We start from the raw sequence: 16,416 nt of genomic DNA, 5'->3' as shown, positions 1-16,416 counted from the left end.
ACAATCTTCACTCTAAATCCTGCATCATATTGTATCATGTAGACAATTACGGATAATTGCGTCCCCTTTCCTCGCCTATAATAAATGACGAATTCTATTATTAGCTACCTATACCATCATCCAAAGGTTACCTATGTCTTGCCGTCACTATCTCCCCGCAGATTGAGGCGTTTATCTATTGTCTATAAGTAATCTATAGGTAAATAATAATAAATAACTGTCTCACCCACCATGATGGTCATCCCAAGCCGCCAGCCTTTCCTTGTCTTCTTTTTGCCCTCAGGGTTCCGTTGGCGTTGACGCGTTCCCTTCCACCTCTCCTTTGGTCGATATTACTGCCGCAATGATATGCTTTATGGTTCAATATTTCTTCTCCTTCATCTGTTTGCCGGTCGTGCTCGGCTTAACGCCTCCTATTCCTTACCCGCCATCTGACAATGTTAGTGAAGATATTTTGGCCGCACTCGCCGATCCCGGGCAGTCTGCCACGGGCATTGCCTATTTTGAGCAATATATCGATCACAGCAATCCAGACTTCGGAGTGTTTAACCAGACCTATTGGTATAATGCCACATTCTGGAAAGGCCCGGGGTCACCCGTCATCTTATTTACCCCTGGCGAGGTCGCTGCTGCGGGTTATATGTCGTATATGACTGACCAAGCTCTCACCGGTCTGATTGCCAAAGAAGTTGGTGGTGCTGTTGTCTTAGTTGAGCATCGATACTGGGGCAACAGCACGCCGTATGAAATCCAAACAACGAAGAACCTTCAGTTCTTGAACTTGAACCAATCAGTCGCCGACTTCGTTCATTTTGCCCAAACTGTTAAGCTACCGTTCGACGCAGATGGCACATCGAACGCATCCAATGCCCCTTGGATCTGGAGTGGCGGTTCCTACTCGGGTGCCTTAGGTGCCTGGATCGAAAGTCTTGCACCCGGGACTTTTTGGGCGACGCATTCTAGTAGTGGTCCCGTCGAGGCGATTTTCGATTACTGGCAATATTTCTACCCTATCCAACAAGGCATGCCCAAGAACTGCTCAGAAGATTATGCCGCCATTATTGATCATGTTGACAAGGTCTTTACCAACGGGTCTCAAAAAGATACAGCCGGCTTAAAGCAGCTATTCGGGCTTCAAGATCTCGTGCATCCAGATGATGTAGCTGCGTATGTATTCTCACAATCCTTCTCTCTCTAGTACTGTCGTTCTAACACTATTTCCAGGGCGATATCATCTCCAATCTGGGCTTGGCAGAGCATTCAATTCACCTCTGGTTACTCCCAATTCTACCAGATGTAAGTCATTCATATAGGAAACAACTCTATAGTTGCATGTTCAGAAAAACTCACACAGCCTATATAGGTGTGATGCCATTGAGGGTTTTCCTCCAAACTCAACCGCTCCACTTAACAGTAGTAATCCTCGTGGAGTAGGCCTCAAAGTTGCTTTACCTAACTTTGCTAAGTGGTTCCAAGCTCATTACCTGCCAGGGTGTAAGTTTGCAAGATTTATCACTCTCGTTCGCAATCTAACCAAGTAGATTGTGCTTCCTACGGTTATGATGAGTGGAAGAGCGACTATAACACCGCGTGCTTCGACACTTATAATTCCTCCAGCCCAATGTTCACGGACCAAACTGAAGGGAATGGGTTTGGTCGTACTTGGGTATGGATGACTTGTAACGATCCCTTTTTCTACTACCAAACGTAAGAACCCCCTGCCTCGATCGTTAGCCAATCCCCACCACCTAACGCTCAAAACCAGTGGTGCACCAGTAAACCGCCCTACTGTATTCTCACGTCTCGCCAACGCAGACTACTGGCAGCGTCAGTGCGAGTTATTTTTTCCCGAGGAGGGTGAGTTCACGTATGGGAGTGCCTTGGGCAAGACAGCGTCAGACATAAATGCCCATACCAAAGGCTGGCAGCTACCTGAATACTTGGACGCCGAGTCCCGGCTCCTCTGGGTGAACGGTGAGTTTGATCCATGGAGGTCAGCTTCTGTCGCCAGTGAGTTTAGGCCTAGAGGCCCCTTAGCTTCCACGCCAAATGTTCCCAGTATTTTGATCCCCGGCTCGCGTCACTGTAACGACCTCCGTGTTCAAAATGCGGTAAACCCAGATATTAAGAAGACCCAAGCAGATGTTGTGTCTCACATTGCAAAGTGGACTGATGACTTTTACATGAGGAAGAGAGAGCACATTGTTATTATGTCATAACTTGGTTGGCGCGGTGTTCTATGTTTGCTCTCAAAAAATAGTAATGAAAGGGTTGTAACTAGGTTAGAAGGTTAGGATTGAATAATTACTATACATCTTGCTTGAGTAGTGTATTACGACCTGGTATACATATGAGAAGTATCACCTTTCAAGCATCCAATAGTAACTCTTGAAGAATATCGTCAATATTATCGTCGCTTTCATCCCTGGCATTCATGTTGCGCAATATGTACCAGTCCTCGTCTCGCTCCTCGAGCACGTGCGAAACTCGGTCCTCCAAGTCTGCCAGTGATGGTCTGTCCTCAGGTCTGACTGCGGTGCAAGACATTATCAAATAGCGCAACTCGGGATCCAGAGTATTGTTTGGGTCTCTATCTGGAATCATAAATGTCGCTGCGACCAGGATTCGCATCTCACCGCCTCCCGGATAATAGTAGTCCGCTCCTGCTGTTCTCGGCATAAGGCCGAGTGCGCTGCTGCGGTCAAGTGTTGCCATCCCGGACATGAGCTAGTTGGAATCTTATTAGGTTATCTTCGTGGAAATAAAGGGGGAACTAGAAGAACAGGGAAATACGAAGCTCAAAAAACTCACCACTCCGAAATCAAAGACGTTATCAGGCTCTCCCTTGTGCGAAAAATCACTGTACGTTAGGTACCTAGGTTAGTTTTTGCTTAATGTTTGGACTATTCTAGGTGACTTACCTGCGGTCAGCCGGAAATTCTTTCGCAGTTCCAAAGTCGATCGCCTTTATGATTGGAGTCAAGTCGTGTTCACCATCACTGTCTGGTTCGAAAGGTCCAAACATGACTGGATGTTGGTCAGCTATTGGAGTTCAGGGATTTTCCAGGCGGGATATACCATTCTCGTCATGCAAATCGTCGTGCACTATTCTCCTACCTGGCCCTGGTCCGATAGTTTCCGTTTGCGGCTCGCCGTCATTCCCAGGCCCGGCCGGTGGCCATGCCAAGGCGATTCCTATACGGATCACTGCGACGCCAATTATTAGCCTCTAGATCGACGCAATAACCGCAGGTTACCATCTTAGATCGCTAAGACTTACAGCACAAGAAGAAGCTCCATAACATCCTATTCGGGAGCTGTCGATCTTTCTCATAAGCTCTATCGAGAAACGAGCCAATCGTTCCACTGAAGAAAATGTCATCTTAGATGCAGAATTTCGGCAAAGAAACGCGAAGGCATGGAATTGACATAACGCTGCCCTGGACAACTTCAGCTACTTACTTTTCTAGCCACTCGATGTAGATCCATTCCCCCTGCCTGATTCCATGGGGCTGGATGCCCTCAAATTGTCGACTAAGAGGGTCATTTGGTGGTTGTATGAGTTTTACGATGTGCTTAGCCCACTGTAAGATCTAGAAGCATGTGAGTTTGGTCTCCCGCAAGCTTTTAGATTCCAACGAACCGAAAGATACATGCCCTCATTTGAAATTTGACCGGCGCCTCCGTCCTCCCCTAGGCCACCACTCGCATGGGCACGGTCCATCTTCATGACAAGGCGCTGTGACCTGCCTGGCCCCCCGCCGGGAGTCCTCGGCTTATATATGAGTCGCCATGCTACACCGTTGGCTCCAACCCCGATAACCTTTTCAAACTTGAATCGTCTCGGGTTTTCACTCTCAAAATATTCTGTCAAAAGGTCCCTCGCATCCTGGACATCCTCGCTTGATACACGTTAGCCTTTCCTATCATAAAATACCGTATATGTATAAGCCAACAGCCAAATAAAACTCGGTGCGAAGATCGAGGAACGAAATACGAAATACGTACTCTAAATCCAGGTCAGACATTCTCTTTCTGTTTCTCGAATATTGTTAACTAATAATTAGACCTGAGTATGGTAATTAGGTACCTAGCACTGATGGCAACTAACAATGTAGTTTGCGGATTGACGATTCCCTTATCACCTGTTTAATCAACAAAGATTTTCTTGACAAGTGCTGTCCAATCGTTTTCGTATTAGTAGGCCGAAAAGGCCCTTTGTGGTATTTGACGGAAATGGGAGGCTTTGTCGCACAAGAGATACGTTAGGTACTAATAGAGGCTCAAACGAGATTATTTTAATAGGATACCTAACGATCTCATGGGTACAAGTAATTTGCCTTGCAATATAGGATCAAGGCTCTAAATGTGTGATTACTTCGAAACAACAAATGGATAATTATTAAAATTAAACAAATCTAGAACTTAAAATAATATTTTCAAGCAAATAACATACCTTATATTAAGTCACTTCCGTTTCATGTAGTTACCTAATGTAGAGGGCATTTTACTAATAACTACTACATATGGTAAATAATGAAGAAAATATACTGTTACGGAACTAGGTTTTGGTCTAGGAGACTGCTTGGCAATAACCTCCTCGTCGTTGAATGTGTCCCCTAGTATTCGCCCGACTGGTTCTCCGCGGGTCCGGTAGCTAGTCCGCGGGAAACTCCCCGATTAACCCACTCGCCTCCTCAGCAATTAGGCTTATCTATAAAGCAGGCCGCTTCAATAATCGCCATAGGAGGAAATGTTGGAAAGCTACCTTTTATAATTTTTTTTCTTTTTTTCCTCTGGGGACTTACAATAGTATATCGGCATACGTTCAGAGGGGATACCACCTCTTCTGAATGAAACAAATAACTATGGCATCTGAGACAGGACAAAGTGAGCTCGCTGACAAGAGCACTGGCATTATGACACAATCCTATGACATAGTACCAAGTCTCTACAGAAACGAAGATCAAGCAGTGCTTCAGAGGAAAACGTCGCAATATCTATTCAATTATGGAACTAAGTTCATGAAAGATGTCATATGTGGTGCCAAGGGCCTCTATGTATATACGGCAGCAGGTCACAAAGTTCTTGACTGGACATCTGGCCAGATGTCTTGCTTGTTGGGCCATGGACATCCCGAGATTGTGAAGACAATAGTCGACCACGCAGAAAATCTTGACCATCTCTTTTCGGGGATGGTTTCGCCCCCTGTTATAACCTTAGGCGAGAGACTCTGTTCGTTACTTCCACCGGGCCTAGACAAGGCTTTCTTCCTATCTACCGGAGTAAGCACTGATCTTGATTAATATTCTACGCCGGCTATCAAAGATCTTCCCTTGAAATTTACCAAGCTACCCCTATGAAGCCAATCCTAATCTTATATTCTAGGGCGAGTCCAACGAAGCGGCAATCAAGCTAGCCAAAGTTTATACCGGTAAATTTGAAATTGTAGCCGTGAATGGCTCATGGCATGGAGTGACGGCTCAAGCTCTTAGTGTTCAGTATCATTACGGAAGAAAAGGTCAAGGGCCTCTCATGCCTGGAATGCATATGCTACCAGCTCCTAACGCATATCGATCCATATTTCGCCATCCAGACGGATCATACGATTGGGAGACCGAGCTCGGCTATGGCTGGAGTCTAATCGATCAAGCGTCCTGCGGGTCGCTCGCTGCTGTCATAGTAGAGTGCATCCAGTCCTCCGCGGGCATACATGTCCTCCCCGCGGGATACCTAAAGGCTCTAAAGAATCATTGCGAGAAAAGGGGTATGCTTTTAATCGTCGACGAAGCACAAACCGGCGTCGGGCGCTGCGGCGATATGATGGCCATCCTTCACGAAAACGTAGTCCCGGATATATTGACGCTGAGCAAAACTCTTGGAAATGGTCTTCCGCTAAGCGCCGTCGTGACCAGCTCAGAGATTGAGAAGGTGTGCATTGAAAGAGACTACTGCTTCTATACAACCCACGTAAGTAATCTGCCCTGTATGTTCAACTTGTCAGTTTCTTATATTCCCGACAGGTGAATGATCCCTTACCTGCCGCGGTAGGTAACAAAGTCTTGGAAATCGTACTGCGTGATCATCTGGTCGAGCATTCTAGGGCTATGGGAAAGATTCTGCATGAAAACCTTGAGGCATTAAAACAGCGGTACGGGTGCATTGGAGATGTGCGCGGGAGGGGATTAATGGCTGGTGTTGAGATCGTGACCGATAGAGTGACAAAGGTACCAGCGCCAGAGTTAGCAAGTTCTATAGCGGACAAAGCATACGATCTCGGTGTATGGGCCAATCTAAGTAGCCACGGAAGCTTCAGTGGAATCTTTAGGATAGCCCCACCGATCACTGTTACAAGAGAGCAGATACAGGAGGGCATTCAGTTGCTAGAACAGGCATTTGCCACTACTCCAGGCGCTATGCCGTTGTATTAGCAATACCTGATATCTACACAATTATGGGACATCTGGAACCTTACTACTCCCTTGCTTCGATTCAATTCTGGCCTGCAGACCCTTAGATGTCAGTATTCTCTTCCCGAGGGGGGCAGGGTTTGCCGCGGGAAACTCATAACAACACAATAAGTCTCCACAAGTAGGAAGCTCTGCTAATGAAAGCTGCATAAATTATTGGTCCAGTAGATCCACATCTAGAGAAATAGATGTCAATGGGTTGGATTATGCGATGCATCATGCCTACTTATTTCTCATCGATCTAACCTAAGCTATTAGCCACTGCGGTTCGAAACAACGCATGCTTAAAATTTGGGTACATGTCACTCTCTTCTCACATCTCTGGAATACCTAACCAGCATCTTCCACCTTTTCTTATTGACTTATTAAGAGTTCTCGGCCTAATAACACCAAGTTAAAAGAGCCAGACCTCAGTTACTATTTTCCGCGGCCAAATATATGCTCCACATGCAGTCGAAGAGTACACGGGAAAGGCCCTATCGATCTCATTTACGCCCGGCTTGTCTTCCCTGTCGGAAAAGGAAGTCCCGCTGTAAGATCGAGGCCCATTCAGCATCATGCTTAATGTGTCAGGTCCATGGGACCGAGTGCTCCTTTCCGATCAAGAAGCAGGCGAGTCCCATTGAGGGTTACACTGGAGCTCAAAGGACTCATGTTCGAAGAGACACAGTACAGCCTCAATCCATTCCGGATGTTACTGGCTACGGCGATGAGGTAAATGAACATTCGACCACTATTGATGATGAAACCAACGTCACTGTCAACACCACATGGGATATTAATGACGTCCCCAGGGCAAGTCCTATTATTTATAATTATCATCATGATAATATTCAGCCCCAATCAACTTCCCTATCAATTGAAGAAACAGAACATGAAAATCATATAATAAGCCCTGCAATGGCTGGAGATAGTCAAGTCCTGGTTGACTATCTATCTACTACCACCGGCGACGGTTGCAGTACACATCAGATTCGTCCAAAGCGAAGCAATCTTAGCCGACAAGTCTTTTTCATAGTGGTACAAAAGCGCCCCCTAGGACTTGCGATGAATGCGAATCCATCACACTCGAAATGTCAAGTCGTTGAAAAGTTACTCGAGCCATGGACACAGCAATTAATTAACCTGTGAGCACAGTCCCCTTTCCAGGTAAAAAGTAATTACTGAGTGACTGATTGCGTACCAAAGTTATTTTCAAAAGGCAAATATCTGCTTCCCCCTTTTAAATGAGGAATCGTTCCAAAGGCAATATTCTACTACCAAAGAGCGACTATCTCCAGCCCTCCTTTCCTCTCTCTACGCGCACAGTCTAGTCTATTGGAGATCTGATCCCCAGCTTGCAGAACAAAGGTCTCCAGACGTTCGCTTCATTTGGAACCTTGCCAGTGAAGCCCTCCAGTCTGAGCTTTTTCTCTCGCCAGGAATTTACACCATCATTGCAATATTATTGAATATTGGAGGCCGACCAACAACTGCCATAGTAGGTAATAGTGTTCGACTCGGGAGTGCGGTATCTCTTGCCTACTCGCTTGGTTTGAATCATAATCCCCTTTCCTGGGACATACCGCAGCCCGAGAAGATGCTTCGAATGTATACATGGTGGACAATACTGATTCATGATAAATGGTAAACCCACGTATAGAACCGGAAAACCCACCGAGTTTGAGCTTATTGATGTGTAGGTTAAGCTTAGCTTGCGGCACACCACCACATATTCAAAGGTCTTTCTACGACGTTCCCCAACCGAAGGTTGAGTATCAACTTAATCGAGCAGATTTACAAAGGCAGCATGATGCTATGTCTGTTTTCGTCGCCCTTTCGGAGCTAACCGATGTTCTTGATTACTACCTACAATATCTCTACCAGGTTAGAAAAGAGGCCAATACACCGATCGATAGTCTGGAGCTTCGCCTTAATAGATGGGTAGAGAGCTTAGGAGACGATGTCCGCCAGGCCATAACCCGTGGCGTTCTTCTTAACGTTCCCGGCGAGCCTAACCTCCGATTAGCATATCTTTCCGTTAAATTATTAACTCATCGCATCCGAATGGAAAATGCTGGATCTAAGAATGAGATTAATAGCGACGACTTAGCCAACCAATATATAAATATTCGAAGTACGGCTGAGCATATTGTCTTCTTGGTCCAAGAACTCCAAGAAGAACAATTACGCGACTTCTGGCTACCTATGAGCGCTTTTGCTTTTTCATCAACGGTCTCGATCCTCTTGCGCTGTGCGCTCGAAACCGAAAAGTCTCCGAACAAACTCTCCCAAAGTAGCTCTATTAGACTTGCATGGGATTTAATAACAGCATTGCGTCGTCAGAGACAATTCAAGCTGGGACCTTGGCGAGACCTGCTTAGCGCAACATGCCGAGATTGTCGAAAAGCTTGTAATGACAAGCCAATCTGACGAGCATAGCATCAATAACACAGATTACGGAGATTTCATAATCCTGGATGACCTTTTGGTTAGTGAGACGTTCGGTGGTTTCTAATGTGCATTCAAGGGGACCACAGTCCGACAACTAGTATAGGTGGTATTATATATAATAGGTAGTGGTTACCCAATTGACCTTGCCAATGAAAAGGAGTAGCCGTTAATGCATGTACTATTAAAAATCGAGTTAGTATTCTCACATCATTCCGTTGAAGATATGTCTTCTTACTGCGATACCAATTCTAATTACCATTCTTAACACTCTCAGATACATTACGTAGGTACCTAGGCAAGAAGGATATATTGTCAAGTTCAATTGAAAGGATATAAGACTATGTTCTTAAGATGCTCTATGGGATCTAATGTGTCATAAACCATGTCCCACTTCAGACCTCCGAAGGGGGACGGTACAAACCACAGTTCCTCTCCTATCTGGCTTAAACATGCTAGGGTGACCTATGACAATCTCTTATAGTTGATTCACATCATTTCTTTCCCTTATGATGGGTATTTTTCTTTCTTTCAACGTGCTGTGCTGATCAGGCCATTACTAGGAGTAGGCCTTATTAGATACTCTTGGGTATTCCTGTAAAACAAATGTGAAAGCAAAAAGCAAATGGTACAGACTGGGGGGGTGCCCCCAAACCTAGAAATGTCAATAAAAGCCAATTCTGAGCCTTCCTGTCGTTGACTAGCTGTATAACTTGCTGGATGCAATGGCAGTAATAATAGGAGGGTTCCCGGCCTTTTATCTTTTCCCACTCAGTCTCTTTTTCCCGTCCTTAGCTATCCATTTTATGCCGCCAAAATCGGCAACTAGGTATCTTAGGGATCCAACCAGATGAATAAGACTGCGCCCTAATATGTATGGTATTTTTGACCAAGCAGAGATAAAACAAGACCCATGGGGTTAAGAAGAAATGAAAAACAAAATGAAGGCGGAATAGCTGCAGACAGACAGACCGGCACAAAGAAGCACGCACACTGATGCATACACACGTACACACACAAACACCGATCCTGTGCCGCGTACAAAAAATAGTTATTCCAACTCCTAGCGTCTTGAAATAAGCCTCTCCGAGATGAGTTTGCGTAAGTTAGACGAGGAACGCAGCGCCTGCTTTGCCACGCGGGTAGGGATTTGACGAGAAGGGCGGCAATGGGTCGACGGGGGGATGTGGCCGAGCCGCTATGCATATGTGGTAGGGGTGCCGAAGACGAGTCCCAGGTGGGATGCATCCGTACGTAACTTACATCTTCGCGCAACCCACCAGCCCCAGAACACGAAGCGCCATACATCGATCGGGCTTATCTTCTGGATTCTACTTCGCCTACTAGGAATAATTATCCAGCATCCCGGCTCTCGGAACTTGAGAATAACGTAGAAAGCCAGAATCTCGCCGGATTCAACTTGGGTTGGAGAAATTCCGGATTGTTGTACTCCCAGTGTTAAGAGTCCTAGGAAAGGCGAGGAGGGTGGGAAGAGGCGCCATAAAGGCGTTCGTCCGCCGCAAGGAACACCCGATGCATGCAAGATGAAATGACACGTATTATCGGGAGCGGAGGAGGAGTAGTAGGAGGGGGATGTTTGAGTGACTGGATAATGAAGTGGTAAGATATTAAAGAGTGAAGGACCAAGGGAGAGCTGTCTTCAGGCAGAAAACCTTGGTGCCGTCGACTCGGGCAAACGAAAAGAAGAACCGGATCGCGAGAAAGGTAAATTCGTTAGGCGTCGCCGTGTTCCTAACAGTATGAATTATGGGGGGTTTTTTTTCTTTTCTTTTTTGGTCGACCAGAAGAATTCGTACAAGACTCGCTGACTGAGCTGGCTGGGACTTATTGGTCCCGCTCCCTCCCCCTCCCCCCCCCTGAGCACGTCACACCACATACCGCCATCACCCGGCTCTTCAGCCAACCGGGGACGCTTAAACATATGGCCATAGATATTATCCCCCACGGAGGTTTCCCGCAGATCGTCGGTGGCCGTCCATATGCATATGCGAGGGGCCGTTGCTGCTACCTCCTCGACTAGACGACGTGGTAGCTCCATCTACTGCACTATCTTGCGAAGAGACATACCCTTGGGATGAAGGGGCGTGGGTATGATGCGAGTCCGGGACATAAACATGGCCATTGGGGAGCACAGATCCGCCGCTTGCCCCACAGCTCGATTGCGAATTGCGCCGGGAACTTTCAAGCTTGTCGCTGTAGATGTAACTGAAGTTTGTATTGGCGTCATCGGTAGATCGAAGTGACTGATCACTAGATGTGTATAAGGCGTCCGATGCTGGGGCCGTATTTGGTTGGTAGGGAGTTGTATCACTCTGGCTGCCTGACCGTTGTGATGGCAGCGTATTAGAGGCAGAGTACTGAGGCTCGAAGCTAGGGTTCAAATTGCCATAGCCAACCTCAGACATCGAACCACTCGGTGACGTCTTCGAGCCGGAGTAACTTGTGATCCCATCTGCGCGATAGCTTGAGGAGCTTGTTAGAGTTCGATTGACCTCAGGCAGAAGACGGTCTGACGGAACTACGCGGTCGGGGGCGTTGGGAAGAGAGGCGGCCATTCCGGACAGCGAAAACCCAGTAGGAGACTCGCTGCTTGCAACTGGACGGTGGGCCAAGCTTCCGAAAGAATACGGAGGGCTTTCAGGATCGACATAGACAGATTTTGCTGAGCCGTACCGCCCGTATCCTTGTACCATGTGAGCAGGTTCTTGGCTTATCATTTGGTATGGATAATTGAGGCCGCTATATTCCACGCCTTCGTCCGAATATGTGCTCGTCCATCCCGGTATGGTAGAGTAGTGATATTTGCTTGCGTAAGGGTATTGACTATGGCGGTACGATGCTATAACATCTTCGCCAGATATGGTGGCGGGATACTGAGGGACTGAGTTGAGATGAGATACAGTTACCCTCGATTGGTTGCTGTATGGCCTAGCCGCGTCGAGGTTGTACCCAAAGTCGTTGCTATCGTGCCTAAGGTGAGTTTCAGTTGAAGAAACCTGGACAATCATCAGAAAAGTTAGAAATGTTTCTCCATATTCTCTCGTGCTCTTATTTCTTTTCTTTCTTGATATGATCAGCGGAGGATTACCCGTAAGAAGAGACACGGCTCATGGCCTGCATTCTTGCAGTTGGAACAGGGAAGCCCGTTCCCGGGGTCGCCACTACATCGGATCTTGCGCTTGCGGCATCGACCGCACTTCATGTGGAGGTTTCTAATTAGCCATAGCCAAGCAGGATTAAAGATAGCTATCTGACTTACTGCTACTGCGATCCTCTTTCGAGGCTGTGATGATTCGGAGTCTATTTCGCGATCTGTCATAGTTGATGATCGAGCGTCTTGTGTGGATAGATGATAGCGTCTATCCGAGTATGGGCTCGGGTATGGAGGACAAGCACGACTATATCGCCTGCCAGCGTCGCTGGGGGAATAGCAAGCTGGAGTGACCATTGTATTTTTTGCCACAGGTCGAATTCGCGCGGCCGGGTGCGTGAGAGACAAGGACGGTGTTCAGTCCGTCTCCGTCCTATCGGAATTGCGTCAACGGAGAGGGGGGCCTTGTTTTGCTCTGCGACTGCGACTGCAGGAAAGAGATTGATGAGAGGAACAATGAGCCCTTTCTACAGAGAGAGGAACAGGGGCCAGGCTGTCCGACAGCTGGTTTTCACTAACTTATTTCAGCTCCAGAATCTCAGCGTGATGAGAGGTTCGAACTTTTGATGGGTCCCTCTCGTCTTGTCAGACTCTGATGTTTCATTAGAGAATTGATCAAACTTGGCAGTTTGCAGAGGCGAGAGGAAACGACTCGTGTAAATCACCACCGAAAAAGACAAGAAGGGAAATTGAGAAGCTGCAAGTTTTGTGACTGTTATAATCCCGTACAACTTTCCCAGCAGACATGCCTTAATATTACTGTTTGCAACCGGGTTACGAAGTTCTTCAGGGTAGATATTTGTTGAGTACTTGTCATTCTGCCCTTGGTTCATAACACAGCAGGTGTCACATCGAGATGTCTATCCACAACTATGAGGTCGATTAGTCTAGCTTTGTTACACGAGCTCAAGGGTACAAGTAGAGGGACGGTTAGATGCATGACTACTGCATGATGAGCAAAACTCTAGGTTAGCCATGTGTACTCTAAGTCGAATTGTATTTCCAACCTAGTCCAACGTGCTTCGTTTCACCCTGAAGAGGGGAGGAAGACCTAGACAAACAGCTGGTACCCCTATAAGGCCGGTGGGGAGGTTAGGTAGAATGGCAGGCCGATCCTCCCAGGGGGTAAGGCCATCTGGAATTGGGGCTTGGTGAGTGACCAATCTCGATGCAATCTATATAGATGATGTAGCGAACCAGGTGGGCCTCATATACTGAGACCGGCATATTTTATTCGTACCAGACTAGGCTACCCCAAGCTGCTTTCTATATTCTTAGCTACAACGCCGAGGTTTATGTACAGGTGCTCCATGAAAAGAGATAGTGTTAGTGTGCTCCTAATAGTCTACCGTCTACGTCTCGGCTTCAGTCTCCATCACAAGACGCCATGATAGGTCAATTATAAGCAGCTTGATCTATAAAATAAGATATCGAAAGCTTTGATACACGATCTATCAACAGAGAATAATATGTATAATTTCGATAAAGCTATTCCCATCCCCAAGTAACCTGTCTCCTGCGTGAAGTGGAGGGGGCGACGGATCAGGTAACGAGTAGGTAGTTGACCATAGGGTATTGCGGAGGATCGCCAGAGCAAACACCATGGTGGTTACTTTCGACCAACGGCTCTCGTCCTACTGAGGACGCAAACGTCGGGTAAGACAATGGGAATGACTCTGCTCGCCATGAAGACTAAGGGTGAGTTTTCAGTGCTGCCCAATGTCGAGACACTTAAGAATAAGCGCCTACCTACGTGACGCAGTTATTCGTCACCTATTGCATACGTGTATTGGCACCCTGTGTGACGGCACGGTGGAAAGGGGGGAAAGTACCCAAGGAGAGCGAAAATGAGAATGAGGTCTTTGGCTGGTCTGCCCTTTACCATTTTCGATTCACAGTACTGCAGTCTTCTCCTACTTTAGAATGTTTAGCGGGGTAGATGGCGAGGGTCTCAAACGAAAAATGACAGAAAGGTTTTGTTTCTTCCACGCCGGTCTAGCCAAGCCTACATGAAGCCACAGCCGCTCCATCCGGTCTAACGAGGCGCAAAGACTATTCCCATAACAGATTCTTCAGAGATTAGATGTATCTGCTCGCCCCCAGGGCAAGATAGGAGCTATCAAAGTAGAAGGGGAGCAGGAAACTCGGATAGAGATTCAGAGTAATCGACTGACTATATTTCGTGTTTGCCCATAGTCACCACCGAAGATGAGTTGCAGAGTACATGGAAGGCTCTCCCACACTTTCTAACCCTAGCACAGCACAAACGAGACTCCCTCTAAACGTTGTAGATCCGGACACTGTCACACGAGTATCTTTCCCCCTGGTAGTACCTTTGAGTATTCTCGGTTCTAGCACCGCCTATCCTGTACCCCCGAATTGTCAGAGTGCGCTGCTCTACTTGTATTAGCATTGACCTAAATGTAGGTACCTAGTCCCCGTACCGTTTCTCTGCGAACAGTAAACTTGAGACATCCGAAGGTAGCAGGGAAGTTCAATATTATGAGCACCGGGGATGAGGAAATAGTCTGCAAGAGATTACTCCTGCAGCAAGTGACGATAAGTGCCTCAGTCGATTCCAACGGCTCTGTCGGTGACCTATCATTTTTTTCTTGTATGAATCGTTTAGATTAGCAGGGTCTATACTAGATCAATAAGCCTATGAGGCTGGCCAGAGATCCGATTTGACGGCCCCATCCAGTCATCTGTCGCCCGCTTGGTGGGCAAACCACCCGCATGCAGAGAAAAATGATGTCTCGCACAGATTGTTAGATGTATGTATAGTCCAGCTGCATGATAAGTGAGCAGCACCCCGTACCTACACCTGCGGGATGCGCCATGTAGATTATAGATACGCGATGCTAATCCTTGTTTGACCAGAATTGAGGTCCTCCTCTGGATGTCTCGATCTACAGTTAAGACTATACTAGAAAATGCCATTTCGTTGATTTGCGATAAGCCATTCCTAACAGGCGCCTAAAATAAGCTATTGATTATTCTAGTATACCGCCAGCGAGTTAAGTTTTCTCTTCGAGTATATAATAGGGCTGAGGAGAGGTTGTTTCCTAAATAAGTATCTACGAGTACTTAATCGGGATATGTTTGGGGGATCATCGCCTCCTTGTGGCAAGTTGGGATCCCTAGTTTAAGGACGGAGAGCATGGAAAGCATGGAAAGCATGGAACCGGAACATCTCTCAACGAGGGCAATCCGTATCGAGTGAACTTGGGTCTTGTCGGCACATTCTATATATGACAATAAAAACTTTCATCCCTATGGTGGTTCCAGCCAGCTTGTATCATACACTGGGTGCGGAATAAGTTAAGCTAAAGTGCTACTGTCTCTCATCAAGCTTCCGAACACAGTGGAAACGCGGGCAAGAGTACACATGTCACTGGCACATGGCCCCCATAGTTGGGAGATAATAGGTGCCAGAACTTAGCAGCGGAAATTTTTCCTTCCAGCTACACGGTTGCGTGCATGTCCCCGCTGTCAGTCATCTATAAGAAGCTGCAGGTAGCCGTTATTCGTGCTACCGACCGCTATACCATTGGCTGAAACGTGTCCGTCAGTATGCGAGACATTTTGGGGGTTCAAATTGCCATGATGCCAGTCGACAGTAGGCCTTGGAGTAGGTAGCTTTAATCCTTGGGCGAAACTTAGGGGTCGGGGTCCAAAATCAGTACTGTGGCGAAAAGCCTATTTGTAAATTACCTATGCAGATGATCTCTTGAAGTTTTGGCCCTATTCTAGCCCCTTATACCATTAGTGTACTCACAAGTTGGGCCCAGAAATGAGCATTGGCGACTACATACTCGATCTTCCTCGGAAGTTATCCTCCATACCTTAGCCATTGTGAAGGATAGGTGACAGAACCATTGTCACGCTAGTACGTCAAAGCAGATAATAAATATTGCTAATCGAAGAGTTAACTTGGCAATATATCAGCTCTGAATTTATAGTGAGATTAATCGACCATCACCACAAGTTGCTGTGGGTATGGTCTATATTTCTCTTTGTGTGACTCTCGGAGCTCTTTTCAAAGCCCATCATTTGCTTCGTAGAGTAGAGTCGGAGTTCCGATCCAACTTAATGGAGTCTCAAATTGACGAGGACGGGAAAGTACGTCAACTCCCGGCAGGACATTTATGATGGGTCTTCTAGCTACAACAACGATCCCCTACAAAAGTGACAGCCGATATCAGGCTAAGACAGGAGAGTGGATACGTAGGTATGTTCGATACTTGAAGTAGCGAACGTCCCTTAGGGCTAGGGTCAGCAAGACATATTAAAAATGCCATGAAAATATTGTCACACGAACTTGGGGACCTTGCAGAAAACGGT

The 16,416-nt window shown here is 46.8% G+C and overlaps 5 protein-coding genes across 5 annotated transcripts; 3 read left to right on the top strand and 2 right to left on the bottom strand.

Annotated features, from left to right (window-relative positions):
• Positions 1–343: 343 nt before the first annotated feature.
• F4813DRAFT_399563 (peptidase S28) lies at positions 344–2,293 on the top strand (the record flags this gene model as incomplete). The annotated part of the gene is made up of 5 exons (XM_049248185.1): positions 344–1,167; positions 1,225–1,296; positions 1,364–1,494; positions 1,542–1,707; positions 1,766–2,293. 5 exons carry the CDS (start codon positions 344–346, stop codon positions 2,217–2,219), a joined length of 1,647 nt encoding a protein of 548 aa, XP_049095825.1. The 3' UTR covers positions 2,220–2,293.
• On the bottom strand, positions 1,761–4,465 carry F4813DRAFT_241790 (uncharacterized protein). The gene is made up of 9 exons (XM_049240035.1): positions 4,091–4,465; positions 4,009–4,041; positions 3,644–3,902; positions 3,463–3,593; positions 3,281–3,366; positions 3,079–3,207; positions 2,922–3,027; positions 2,812–2,860; positions 1,761–2,727 (listed from the first exon to the last, which is right to left on the bottom strand). The coding sequence occupies exons 2-9, from the start codon at positions 4,026–4,028 to the stop codon at positions 2,368–2,370; spliced, it is 1,140 nt and encodes a 379-aa protein (XP_049095824.1). The 5' UTR covers positions 4,029–4,041; positions 4,091–4,465; the 3' UTR covers positions 1,761–2,367.
• F4813DRAFT_241726 (pyridoxal phosphate-dependent transferase) lies at positions 4,410–6,442 on the top strand. Its single transcript, XM_049240033.1, has 3 exons — positions 4,410–5,285; positions 5,389–5,970; positions 6,024–6,442. The coding sequence occupies exons 1-3, from the start codon at positions 4,854–4,856 to the stop codon at positions 6,429–6,431; spliced, it is 1,422 nt and encodes a 473-aa protein (XP_049095823.1). The 5' UTR covers positions 4,410–4,853; the 3' UTR covers positions 6,432–6,442.
• A 322-nt stretch (positions 6,443–6,764) lies between these two features.
• F4813DRAFT_241728 (fungal-specific transcription factor domain-containing protein) lies at positions 6,765–9,366 on the top strand. The gene is made up of 4 exons (XM_049240034.1): positions 6,765–7,597; positions 7,659–8,096; positions 8,153–9,095; positions 9,178–9,366. The coding sequence occupies exons 1-3, from the start codon at positions 6,909–6,911 to the stop codon at positions 8,880–8,882; spliced, it is 1,857 nt and encodes a 618-aa protein (XP_049095822.1). The 5' UTR covers positions 6,765–6,908; the 3' UTR covers positions 8,883–9,095; positions 9,178–9,366.
• Positions 9,367–10,531: 1,165 nt separating this feature from the next.
• F4813DRAFT_241823 (uncharacterized protein) lies at positions 10,532–12,501 on the bottom strand. The gene is made up of 3 exons (XM_049240036.1): positions 12,181–12,501; positions 12,010–12,117; positions 10,532–11,917 (listed from the first exon to the last, which is right to left on the bottom strand). The coding sequence occupies exons 1-3, from the start codon at positions 12,367–12,369 to the stop codon at positions 10,856–10,858; spliced, it is 1,359 nt and encodes a 452-aa protein (XP_049095821.1). The 5' UTR covers positions 12,370–12,501; the 3' UTR covers positions 10,532–10,855.
• Between the last annotated feature and the right edge of the window lie 3,915 nt (positions 12,502–16,416).

This window comes from Daldinia decipiens (genome assembly GCF_022478715.1).
Source record: "Daldinia decipiens strain CBS 113046 unplaced genomic scaffold F4813scaffold_42, whole genome shotgun sequence".
In the NCBI taxonomy this organism is placed as follows: domain Eukaryota; kingdom Fungi; phylum Ascomycota; class Sordariomycetes; order Xylariales; family Hypoxylaceae; genus Daldinia; species Daldinia decipiens.
The sequence above is the reverse complement of the archived record's forward strand: the minus strand, read 5'-3'. Positions and strand labels throughout refer to the sequence as shown.

Coding starts and splice junctions, on each gene's coding strand:
- F4813DRAFT_241728 (XM_049240034.1), top strand. CDS start 6,909: ATGCTCCACATGCAGTCGAAGAGTACACGGGAAAGGCCCTATCGATCT. Junction 7,598..7,658: donor ACACAGCAATTAATTAACCT/GTGAGCACAGTC, acceptor TGCGTACCAAAG/TTATTTTCAAAAGGCAAATA. Junction 8,097..8,152: donor ATACTGATTCATGATAAATG/GTAAACCCACGT, acceptor ATTGATGTGTAG/GTTAAGCTTAGCTTGCGGCA.
- F4813DRAFT_241790 (XM_049240035.1), bottom strand. CDS start 4,028: ATGTCTGACCTGGATTTAGA. Junction 3,594..3,643: donor ATGAGGGCATGTATCTTTCG/GTTCGTTGGAAT, acceptor ACATGCTTCTAG/ATCTTACAGTGGGCTAAGCA. Junction 2,861..2,921: donor GAATTTCCGGCTGACCGCAG/GTAAGTCACCTA, acceptor CCTAACGTACAG/TGATTTTTCGCACAAGGGAG.
- F4813DRAFT_241823 (XM_049240036.1), bottom strand. CDS start 12,369: ATGGTCACTCCAGCTTGCTATTCCCCCAGCGACGCTGGCAGGCGATAT. Junction 12,118..12,180: donor GAAAGAGGATCGCAGTAGCA/GTAAGTCAGATA, acceptor CTCCACATGAAG/TGCGGTCGATGCCGCAAGCG. Junction 11,918..12,009: donor AGCCGTGTCTCTTCTTACGG/GTAATCCTCCGC, acceptor ATGATTGTCCAG/GTTTCTTCAACTGAAACTCA.
- F4813DRAFT_241726 (XM_049240033.1), top strand. CDS start 4,854: ATGAAACAAATAACTATGGCATCTGAGACAGGACAAAGTGAGCTCGCT. Junction 5,286..5,388: donor CTTTCTTCCTATCTACCGGA/GTAAGCACTGAT, acceptor CTTATATTCTAG/GGCGAGTCCAACGAAGCGGC. Junction 5,971..6,023: donor ACTGCTTCTATACAACCCAC/GTAAGTAATCTG, acceptor TATTCCCGACAG/GTGAATGATCCCTTACCTGC.